The following is a 12,115-nucleotide window of genomic DNA, read 5'->3' as shown; positions in this document are numbered from 1 at the left end:
GGGCTGATTTAGAGGAAGAGATAGGACAGGAGATTTCCAGAATTCTGCTTTGATCTGACACATACCTCCTGGCTGAGCACTGAGAAGTGTTACCACCGCCGACGCTGCATTGTTTATAGACTTTTCAGACCTAATATTAAACTTTTCTCGGCGCTAATATGGTCGTGTTTGTTTGCAAGACTCTTCCATCCAAAGATGAGATGCTTTAAAACTGCCTCTTTTGCACTGTCTAACTCTTACTTTTCAAAGGAGAACCAATGGCCTGACTTAAGAGGTGACTTCAAAAAGCAATAGATTCAGCTCATGACTTAGTTCCTAGTGGTTATAATGTGAACAGTAAAGTAGGAATAATAGGAAGGAGTGACGATGACCCTTGTGCCAATTGCAGAGGAAGTAAATGACCAAGTCTAAATATTGTTGCAGGAGCTCTTTCTGGATATATATATTCCTGAAAGGGAGATAGGAAGGAGAGGAATATATACTTTATTTAATTTCATAAGAACCAAATAATCAAATATGTGAGCTCAAAGAGGGATTTTGTATGGCTCGTAGTTGTTGTTTTTATTAAAAAAATAAATAAACTACATTAGAAAGATTTCCAATGGGGGATTGAAATAAATAAATAAATAAATCCATAATCTTAAAATTCTCAATAAAGTTATTGAATCAAAGATGGGCTTTATATGGGATGTCCAAACTTGACACTTTTGAATCATTATAAATTATTATGATTCTATTAATTATTTTTATTCTGGAATGGGTTTTAATTTTTTAAAAATAAACAGATTGGGGGGGGGGCGCAGAGGCCAGATTGCCTCAAATCCTATCAACGTCTCTGCACATCATATAAAATTGGGGATTATTATTAACACCGAAGTAGTGTTCTGACCTGAAGAGGGGAAAAGATAGGATTTCTTGTTTCTTTTTTGGCTCGAAAAAAGGAGAAGAAATAGCTGTAATGTCCATGAATGGGGGGGGGGGGGAAACCCGGCATTATATATCTCAACCTCACTTATTAACACTTATTTTCTCCTATCTCAAAGTTTGACTCGCACACTCAACCGAAATTTCAAAAGGATTTAAATTAGGGGGCACCATAAACAGCGTCTGTTTTCAGCCCGAACTCTTTCTTATGTGTTCCATTCCAGAAGCGCATGAGATGATTTTATTGTGTGAGATGCACTTCTGAGATGAGATGGAACAAGCATGTGTATGTGTGTGTGTGTGTGCGTGCGTGGGTGTTTGTGCACGCGCCTGTGTAGTATTTACATCCAGAAAGGTTGTACTTCTGCTGCAGGTCAGCTAGTCCACCGCCTCTATTTCCATATTAAAAACAATTTGGCAGCACTCAAATCGTGGCCGGTAACCCGACTCTCGATCCAGCCAGCCATCCTAATAAACTTCCAGCAAATCTTTTACAGATCCAGCTGACTCTTTGGAATCCCATGCGGAATTAGGGGTTCTTCTTATGAACTATTTTCATCCTCAAATGGCCTAGTTGCGGCAAGGGAAGCTGCAATGAATCCACCTACCCTACGCATATTATTTTAAAAGCATAACACATATTTTTTCAAAGCTCTGAGACTGAGCATACAAGGCTCAAGGTAATCCTAAATGTCTATTACTCTTATAGAGCAACTAAGAAGACACTTGGACAGATCTTGTATTTCAAAAGCTAGACAAATTGTTTGCGGGGAGCATTAGAGCAACTCTATTCTTGGACGAAGGTTAGGCAATCAGGTTGAGCTAGTCGTTCGAAACGGAAGGGAGAACCAATGTGCACAGAGGCGGGAGCGCGCGGGCGCGCGGGCCCGCGGCTACACACTCGAGTCATTGTCCCGGATACGGTGGGCCCGGCACATGTTCCCGGTCGCAGGTCAGAGGTCAAGCTCCAGGGGTGTTTCCAAAGCCGGCCACTTCAAAAACTCAAGCCTTCAACACTTATCCAAACTGATTAACTACATGATCAACAGTAGCCAAGGAAATGCAACGGGCTTCACCGGTCTCGCCACTACTAGAAATAGCCAGACCAAGATAGTGTGTGGGGGGGGGGGGGAGCGAGAGAGAATGGCGGGGGCGGGGGCGGGGGAGATGTGACTTTCGTGGAAATCCTTCTCGATTCCCTTTAAGACTTGGGTAGCCTAAAGCTCTGTCGCCCTCCTCCTTCTGATCCAGATTTTACAGATATTATTTAAAATAAAAATGCAGCAAAATAAATCAGCGAAAGGGTTTGGTCTTTAAAAAAACACACAACAACCACCACCAAACAAACCGTGCAGGTTAGTAGACATTTTTGCACGAATAAAAAAGAAACAAGGAGTTAAATGATGGTGGAGTGGGGTGTAAGGGAGGTGGGAGTGTCACCCGATTACGGAAAGCTCCTGATGGAGATGGGAATGGAAAGTCCATTGTAAAAAGCTTACGAAGTCTTGGCTACTAGACCTTTAGCCACAGACATGGTTAACTCCTTCCTAACTGCGCAGGAGAGAGTGCCTGAAACAGAGAAACTGGTGCCGAGTTCTCATGGGGGAACAAGACCGGGGTTGACCAATCCCCGCCTCTCGGTCCCCGTTCCCCCCGCACCTCGAGCCCAAAGCAGCAACTCATCTTCCACGGTTTGGAGGCTGGAGCAGAGGTGGACCGAGATAACCGCACTTCTCTAACCCTCGGCACCCTAGGGCATTGTCTGCTTAGGATACACACTCTGGTGTTCTCCGCCTACTGTTCCCTCTATTCCGTGGCAACCTCATCTCTTTCGTTGCCCTATCTTTACTCCGTCTGCCCTCCTGTAGTCGAGACAAAATAAAAAATTCCTTCCAGCAGCACCTTAGAAACCAACTAAGTTTGTCATTGGTATGAGCTTTCGTGTGCATGCACAGCGTTCCGAAATAGGGCGCTTGTCCCAGAGGGACCATGGGAAGCGCCTTGATCACAAACGCCCCGATCCACTTGGCGGTGTGGACCTTCGGGTCGGAGAAGGGAAAGCCCTGTCCGCCTTTGGCGGTGGGGCCAAGTGCAACTTTACCTCCCAGCAGTCTCCCGTGGAGGAAAGTCTCTGCCCACGTGCCTGAAAAGGTGCCAAACCACATCCACAGAGTGTGTGCGAAGAGGAGAGGGGGGGCTTCTAAGGTTCATTCATGCACATAACAAGCCTCCTGAAGGTGAAAGGTTTCTCCAGCGCTTGGCCTGACTGTGGCAGAAGGGAAGCCGCATTTCCTAGCCCGCCCCGCGTCTCCCACCCCTTGATCACCACTTCAGTCACTTACCCCACTCCACCTGTTGAAGCAGACATCCCCTCATTTCTGCCTAGCATGTCAGAACTGCCCAAAAAAAGAGAAGAAAGTCGAAAGACAGAGGGAGACGAGAGGAGAGGCTGGGGGTGGGGTGGGATAGAGGGGGTAGGGTGGGCAGCGGTTGGATCAAACAAAACCAAAACACCTCTTGGGCGACTTCATCGAGGCGGTCATCCTTCATTTCTTCTTTTCTTGCTTTCTGGGAGCAGCTGGGGATTGTATGGAGAGGCAGAAATGAACCTTCAGGATGATATTTTAATGGCTTATATGTCACGTTGGTGCATGTGGCTTTGAACTGGAGCAGCTTTCGTTTCCTGCAGAGAGCATGCCGCAAATCCCACTTGATAACTTCTGCAGCCCACAACACTTGCACACAGAGCGCGCGCAGACACACACACACACACACACACACACACACACACAAATGAACTTTATATCTGAACATGTTCCCAACAGCAAACAAACAAACAAACAAACTTTTGACTGTACCCTTCCACGACTGTTGACTCTTGAGATTGGGTTAAGTGTTGCTCTGCATTTTGCTAACTTCAATTATGTGTAGCTTATTCTCTCTGAGACCAAACGTTCCTGAGATTCTTGCCCGTCGCTCTGGGATTTAGGCATACTAGAGCGAAAGGGCGAAAGAGCAAGATCTCATTACATATACCAAGTCTAACACATGAAAGCTCTTTATATTCCTTATCTAGGGAAGATGCTTCAGACCTGTTGCTTTAGGACCTTAGAGGTGTGCATGCATGCATGCATATGTTTGTATGCGTCTGTGTACACAGACACACACACACCAAAAAAAAAGCAAAACACCATTGTGTGTGTGTGTGTGTGTGTGTGTGTGTGTGTGTGTGTGTGTAAGCCTTCTTTCATGCAAGCAGCATTGCCTCCGCTATCGGTCAGAAACTATGAAGTCGTGCTAATAGAACTGCCCCGAATATCCTCCTTTATGCATTGAACCTTCTCGGAAATCTGATATATATATAGTATTACACTGCCGAATGGTAGTAAAAGGGTGGTTTTTGTTTTACTTAAACCAAACAGTGTGCCCCTCCCACATTTCACTTAAATATACAGCTCTGAAATATGAAATATTTTTCGTGCACTTTTATCTGCCAAGGGAATTGATTCCTAACTCCTTTAACAGGAAACAGCATAAATCAGGTTGGGGAAAAGTCATAGTGAAGTCACATAAAAGCTGGACAAAGGTTCAAAACCCAAAGGGCTTTGATTTCTAGTTAACATTTATTAACACCCCTCTCCCTCTCCGTCTAACACACAGGCTCACATTTTCTGTATTGGGGGTGGGGATGGTCCAGGTTAAAATATTATTACTATGTTGTTGCTTTTTTAAACAAAACAAAACTAAAAACACTGTTCTCAGCAAAACGCATCCTTTCTCAAAACTACACGGGCATCCCATGGAATAACATACCCAAGTTGCTTTGCTTAATTGATTGAGTCACAAAGATTGTCTCTTTTTGAGTAACCATACTTCTACTTCTCGACAATCATTTTAATATATAGTCAATGGGTCTTTGTAACAGGAACAAAGAAGAACTATCCGTAGTTTTTCAATAGACTTGAGTTGGGTAAAGGCAGGTTAATCGAGGGGTTGCATCTAGAAAACAAGCAAGTGTTGTATGTTTGCACTGAATCCAAATGTCTGCATTTTCCTAACTAAATCAAAGGGAGTGTTATTTCTTTTTCTGCTCACTCATCTGAAGGTAAGTAAATTTTCTCTGGCGATCACAAGCTTGGTCAGCAACAAAGGCGCCGCCTGCTTTTTCCACCGTCCTGGTGTGGCAAGTTGAGGAATTTCAATAAATGTGACAAGGGTGACTGATTTGTGAACTAGAAAAGGTTTGAGCGTCAGAAAATTTATATTGCTCCTATCTAGTGAGGATTTTCAAATACATTATAAAACCCCAGGATCCAAAAGCTTCATGCAGCACAGAAGAGACAAAAGCAACTTTGGGGGGGGGGGAGGAGGAATACAGTCTTTTTTTCTTTTTACCTGAATGAAAGAGATCGCGTAAAAAAGAAAGAAAGAAAAACAAGAAACAAAGTGCAGGGAGATACAATAACAACACTACACACACACACACACACACACACAGGCAGAAAGTTAAGCGCTCTCACCCACCTGCCTTTTGATGGGTGCTAAAAAATAATTCAGAAAAACAAAGTGATGGAACGTTACAGCCGTTTCCCCACAAAAATCACGCCTGCTGTTTTAAAGCAAAATCTAATGTAACCAACACATACATTTTGGAGAGCATCTGAAAGAAAACAAGGAGGAAGCCCAAATGGAAAAGGAGCAAGTCACAAAAGGACTTCCTTGGACAACTCCTTAAAAAGTTGTGTTGTTCAAAGATCTTGATCGCCAGGAACCAAGCATCACCATCACAAGAAAGAAGCAAAAGATGGGCACAGAAATAACATCTACATCTTTCTCTATCTCCATAAAACATCTATAGAAAAGAGAGCTTTGGAATATTGTCGAGCCGAAATATATCTATCTATCTATCTATCTATCTATCTATCTATCTATCTATCTATCTATCTATATCTATCTATCTATCTATCTATCTATCTATCTATCTATCTATCTATCTATCTATCTATCTATCTATCTATATATTATATGTTTATGTATATAAAAAGTTGCTACTCCTGTACAAGCCTGTTTGTCAAAAGCGATGTCAATGCGCTTCACAATACCTGGGATTGATGAGCTGAGCTGGCCAATCAGGAGAGAAGAAAGGTTTTGCGCACCCTTAGTTGGAGAGGAAGGAGGGAGTTGCAAGCGAAAGTGGGAACCGCGAGGCACCAATGATCAGCGACGTCGGTCTTTACGTAGCTCCTCCTCCTTCTCCCATTCATCAAGGGGGGGACGGTGTCGTCTTTTCAATTCATTTATCTGCAGGAATGATTGCCGCTATCAGTCTCGCGTTCACCGCCCGGCTGAGGAGGTGAAAGTTTCTCCCCAGGAAGATAAACCGCAAAAGACAATATTGTGCATGATTTGCGCCGTTTTTTTTTTTTAACAAAGCAGGGGGAAAAAAGGAAAGTGAAGGGGGAAAAAAGCCCAAGGAGGGGGAAAAGAGACGGAAGGGGGAAAAGAGTGCAAGAACTGGAAGAGAAGAGAAAATTGCTCGCTAGTCCGCTACATTCCTCTAGCCTCTTTTTTAAAATTAAAAAAAATAACCAGAACTGAAGGAAGTTTAATTTTTGTTTTGCTTCCCCCTCCCCCGTCTGAGCCTGTTTCCTCCTCTCTCTTCACCATTGTTATTTTCGAGCGGAGTCTTCTGAATCCTTTCCCTCCTCCCCATTGAACCCCCCTGAAAAAGTGCAGTCCGAGAGGCAAGAGAGGGGGCGATCGGTTTTTCTGTGCGCGCGCCGATGTCTTTTTTATTCTTATTCTCCAATTTTTGCAGCTTCTAGATTTCTTCCGCGGGCTCTGCCCACCCCTAGCCCTCACCCACCCTCTCGTTTTGTGTGTGTGTGTGTGTGTTTTGGGTGCGCGGATGCCGAAGGGGGAGTTCCTGATGTGGTCGCTTCAGTGGTGAACGTCGCGCGGACTTTTGCAAGAGAAAGAGAGAGAGAGGCTGCTTGGATTGGCGGCGGCGGCGGCGGCTCTCCTCCTCGTCGGCTGATCCGGCAGTTTGTTGGCTGCTGTTGTTGTTGTTGCTGCTACCCCCACTTCTTCCACGTCCTTTCCCCCTTTCCTCCTTAATTTATATTTTCTTAAATCTTATTTCATTTTTGCATCACTTTTCCTCGGCGGTTGCTGGCGCAGCTGCCTGAGAGCCGGGAGAAGATGTTGCTGGATGCCGGACCGCAGTACCCCGCCATCGGAGTGACGACCTTCGGCTCCTCTCGCCACCACGCCACGGGCGACGTGACGGAGCGCGAGGTGGGACTGGGCATCAACCCTTTCGCGGACGCCGGGATGGGCGCCTTCAAGCTCAACCCCAGCAGCCACGAGCTGGCCTCGGCCGGCCAGACCGCCTTCACTTCGCAGGCCCCTGGCTACGCGGCCGCAGCGGCGCTGGGGCATCACCACCACCACCCGGGCCACGTCGGCTCGTACTCCAGCGCGGCCGCCTTCAACTCCACGCGGGACTTTCTCTTCCGCAACCGGGGCTTCGGCGAGGCGGCGGCCAGCGCCCAGCACAGCCTCTTCGCCTCGGCGGCCGGCAGCTTCGGCGGACCGCACGGGCACGGCGAGGCGGCGGGCCATCTCCTCTTCCCGGGCCTCCACGAGCAAGCCACCGGCCATGCGTCGCCCAACGTGGTCAACGGGCAGATGCGCCTGGGCTTCTCCGGAGACATGTACGGCCGGCCGGAGCAGTACGGCCAGGTGACGAGCCCGCGCTCCGAACACTATGCTACGCCGCAGCTGCACGGCTACGGCCACATGAATATGAACATGGCAGCCCACCACGGGCCGGGGGCCTTCTTCCGCTACATGAGGCAGCCCATCAAGCAGGAGCTCATCTGCAAGTGGATCGAGCCCGAGCAGTTGGCCAACCCCAAAAAGTCCTGCAACAAAACTTTCAGCACCATGCACGAGCTGGTGACTCACGTCACCGTGGAGCACGTCGGCGGGCCCGAGCAGTCCAACCACATTTGCTTCTGGGAAGAGTGTCCCAGGGAAGGGAAGCCTTTCAAGGCCAAATACAAACTGGTCAACCACATCCGAGTCCACACGGGGGAGAAACCTTTCCCGTGCCCTTTCCCGGGATGCGGGAAAGTCTTCGCTCGCTCGGAAAATCTCAAGATCCACAAAAGGACGCACACAGGTATGTCCCCAAACAAACCGACGGGGCCGAGCCGCCCGTTGCCTGTTGAAGCGAACTCTCGCGCTTTCCAAGAAGGAGGCAGCTCAAAACCAATCAAAGGGGGGGGAGGGGGAGGGAGGGGGATTAGGGAAGAAATATAGGGGTGGGGGGCTCCTTTCTTAAACAAATCCACATCAAGAGCCGGATTCAGTTCAGCTGGTGAATTAATTGGCTCTATAAACCAAACATTGCTTTTCTTTTTATTTATTTTTTTAAGTGGGGAAAATCAAAGGTACGGTAGGGCTCTAAATGTTTTAGAAAAAAAGGGAGGTTAGGGTGTGGGGTGGAGGGGAAAACATGGCAGCGATTTGAATTGTTAAAATTTATTGGTTTTAATTAATTGGTAGTCGAGGGCACTGGCTGTCTTACAGTGAGAAATCTTGCTAAATATATGACTACCTAACCTCAGCTTTCCTTGCTATCTATTTCTCACCCTCTGTAAATATTTAATTATGTGGGGCTATTGTAAGCAATCTGAGCTGTACGAGTTTATGTATTATTACAAGGAAACGTGGGGGTTGGGAGCTCTGAAATCACTCGCAAAGAGCCAGCTCCTTGTTCTATTTTTTCTTGTGTTTTTCCCCCCTTCTCCCCCTCCTTCTGGAAAAAGAAATCCCACAACCTGTCGTGTGTTTATCTAAAAAACTATTAAAAAAACAACACTAAAGCTGGCGCTATTGTGATTTGAACAGTTTAATCAGAACTGTGCAATGCACTGCAAGTTTAATAACTAATACTACTGTACAGCCGTGGAAGGTTATGTGTACACTACATAATAAATAAGGAAAGGAAGGGAAGGTAAACAAAAGGCCAAATTTAGCCATAAAAGTGGCAAGAAACCTCCCCCCCCTTCCAAAACTGTGTGCAAATGTACTGCTTTGCAAGGCGTTTATTTTCTGGTGAGGTGCCACAGTTCGCTGTTTAAAAGCAAGATAAGAAAAAGGGGAAAAGAAAATAGGCTTTGATTTAATTTACTCTTGTGCAGTAAAGTGGGGGGGGGGTCAGAATTGTCTGTAGGTGTTGCTCCATACTATAAAAATCTAGGTGCCAGATTTCCAATTAGATCGACTTTGTTTGTTTTTGTAATAGGTGAAAAACCCTTTAAGTGTGAATTCGAGGGCTGTGACAGGCGCTTCGCCAACAGCAGTGATCGCAAAAAGCATATGCACGTCCACACTTCAGACAAACCTTATCTCTGCAAAATGTGCGATAAGTCCTACACGCATCCGAGCTCCCTCCGAAAACACATGAAGGTAAATGCTAGACGCTGTCCCCCCCCCCCCGCTAAGCTTCTCTTTTCATTGGGATCTGCTTGGGCCGGGTGGCCTTCGCCTCTCTCCTTCCACCATCGACTTTGCACACCGCTATTTACTGGAGGAGGGGGGAGGGGGGAAAGAGAAATAAACATTTATTCCTTATGAACAGTAGTTTATACAGTAGCGACGCGACGTTCCGGACAGGAAACTGGGAAACTAGCCCGTATTGTTCTGTCACTCTGGAAAGGTTTATTAAAGGAGAAGTGATTACGTTGCTTAAAGGCGTGGAAAGTCTTCGTTTCTGGAGACCCGGGATTCCAGCCCTTTACGCTGTAAATTGTCTCACAATGGATCCCGGTTTGGGCTAGCCTGGGGTTGTGCATTGCTTCAGGGGGAGAATTTAAAGAAAAAGACTCGATGGGGAGTCTGAAGGGACACAGGCAGGCATAGAAACTCTGGGTTCTTCTTGTTCAAGCCTCCGCTAGGATATCGTTCTTCTTTTGTGTATCCCAGGGCCGTATTTATCTTGCGTGGCAGTTCCCTGAAATTAGCTGAGAACGGGCGATCTCGGTGTGTATAGTTAAGTTAAGAGCTCGGCGTTTCTATGAGATCAGCCAACATCCTGATTAGCGAAGCAGTATTTCAAACTTCACGCTTCCCCCGCGCCGCCACCCTCCCCCCACCGTGGCATTTAGAGTTCATTCTGTGAGCTCAGCTCCGTGATTTAGCATGTTGGGCAAGTAAATGGGCCAATGCATACATGCATATTGTTTGCATGGGTATAACAATATTTATATATTTATCTAGCCAGGTGTGTGTGTGTGTGTGTGTGTGTGTGTGTGTGTGTGCACCCAGCGATACACGTATGTATATGTGAATCCACACACACTTCAAGCATTTCCCTTTGTTATTCATTTCTGTTTTCTAGGTCCACGAATCGTCCTCCCAGGGGTCTCAGCCTTCTCCCGCTGCCAGTTCAGGCTATGAATCTTCAACCCCCCCAACAATCGTTTCTCCATCCACAGAAAACCAGACCACAAGCTCCTTATCCCCTTCATCTTCAGCAGTCCACCACACATCCAGCCACAGCACGCTCACGTCAAATTTTAACGAATGGTACGTTTAAACAAACGAACAAACAAATGCAAATCCAACCTATTTAAAAGACTCCAAAAATTAATGAACACTTTGAAAATCGATCTTTTTGTGTGTTTTGATTTTTTTTTAATGCTGCCCATAGACCCAGGACCGAATCAAATCAAGAATTCTCTCTCTCTCTCTCTCTCTCTCTCTCTCTCTCTTTCTATCTCCCTCTCTTCTTCAATTTCTGTTGTTTTGTTTTGGTTTTGTCGTGTTTGGGGCAAAGGCTTGGAAAGCAAATGGTTTTTTTTTCTAGAGTGCGTGAGAAGAGCAGGGTTATTGGGCCATCTTGCCGATGTGCAGGGCTTTTTAATGGAACCACTGACTGGAGTTCTCCAACTGCATGTCTCTTTGGGCAGCGCCTTGTTTTCTGTAAATACAGAAATACTAGCTTACAATGTACTGTTTGATTTTGTAAATAGTTATACCACAAGTTGAATAAGGGGATACGTGGAATTGTGGTCTTTGCATATATATGTGGGGGGAGGGGAATAGGGGAGGGGGATAGGGGAGGAGGTTGAAAAATGGGGGGGGAAGGAGGGAGGAGGTAGCAAATCATCTATTTGTACTGAATGGCAAGGATGTTCTAGTAAATGTGTACCAAAATGTGAATTACTTTGTATTATTACAGTCTAAACGTCGACCTAACAGAATATTATTGGTATTAATGTGCTTTTCTTTTGTATAAAGTGCAAACATTTCGTCCCAAAGTCCAGTCTAAGTAGTGCAGTAAAATGTTGTTACACGTCCTGTCAAAGAAATTCGTATAGTGCAAGCCTGGATCTGCGTGTCAAACTGTTACATTTGTTTATGTAAAGTGGTATTAAAAAAAGCTATAAACTATAACCTGTCCATTGCTTTTGGCAAATACAACCACATACTGTATATACTTCCTAATTTCCATATTTATCCGCATGTAAAGGTCCGGTTATACATGTTACAGATATTCAATATTTATGGCTAGAAGAATTGGTATGTACAATTTAGTTTACAGAACTGTTTGGTAACATTTCGTACCTTATTAAAGATTCTGAAATCCCATAATCCGTGGTAGGAATCCTTATTGATTCAGCCTGCTGCTGCAACTTAGCTAGTTTTCAGGACAGTAAACTACAGACAGGACCAAGAATCCTGCCCCATGACTTCCACTCCTTGTCCCACTGTAGTACCATTATGTCATCACTAGACCAGCAACTTTGATATTAATGTGATAAATTGATGTGCCCCTGCTGGCATTTAGGTAATTAGTATTTATATAAAACCCTATGAAACAAAAGTTTTGGGCTGCAATATAATTTAAATGACCATTGCTGACTCCTAATAATAATAAAAACAACAACTACTACAGCAGAGTAGCAATATAGATTGCATATGACCATGCAAATCTTGTGGGGGGGGATGAGGTGTTGCTACAATATCTTAAAATGGATTTGCTCCTTTCTACAATCAGTAATTGCGAAAATAATTCATATGAGATGTTTAAATTTGAGAAGCTTTTAGGTATCATTTAATCTGAGTCATTTGAAATCACAAGCAAAGTCTAGTCTTTTTTAATTCTTGCAAGGCCTTC

General features: G+C 45.3%; 1 protein-coding gene across 1 annotated transcript; it reads left to right on the top strand.

Moving 5' to 3' along the window:
* Positions 1–6,392: 6,392 nt before the first annotated feature.
* On the top strand, positions 6,393–11,001 carry ZIC1 (Zic family member 1). The gene is made up of 3 exons (XM_035133215.2): positions 6,393–8,110; positions 9,239–9,402; positions 10,334–11,001. The coding sequence occupies exons 1-3, from the start codon at positions 7,126–7,128 to the stop codon at positions 10,529–10,531; spliced, it is 1,347 nt and encodes a 448-aa protein (XP_034989106.1). The 5' UTR covers positions 6,393–7,125; the 3' UTR covers positions 10,532–11,001.
* The last annotated feature ends 1,114 nt before the right edge of the window (positions 11,002–12,115 follow it).

This window comes from Zootoca vivipara, chromosome 5 (genome assembly GCF_963506605.1).
Source record: "Zootoca vivipara chromosome 5, rZooViv1.1, whole genome shotgun sequence".
Lineage (NCBI taxonomy): Eukaryota > Metazoa > Chordata > Lepidosauria > Squamata > Lacertidae > Zootoca > Zootoca vivipara.
This window is presented reverse-complemented; position numbering and strand designations above follow the sequence as displayed.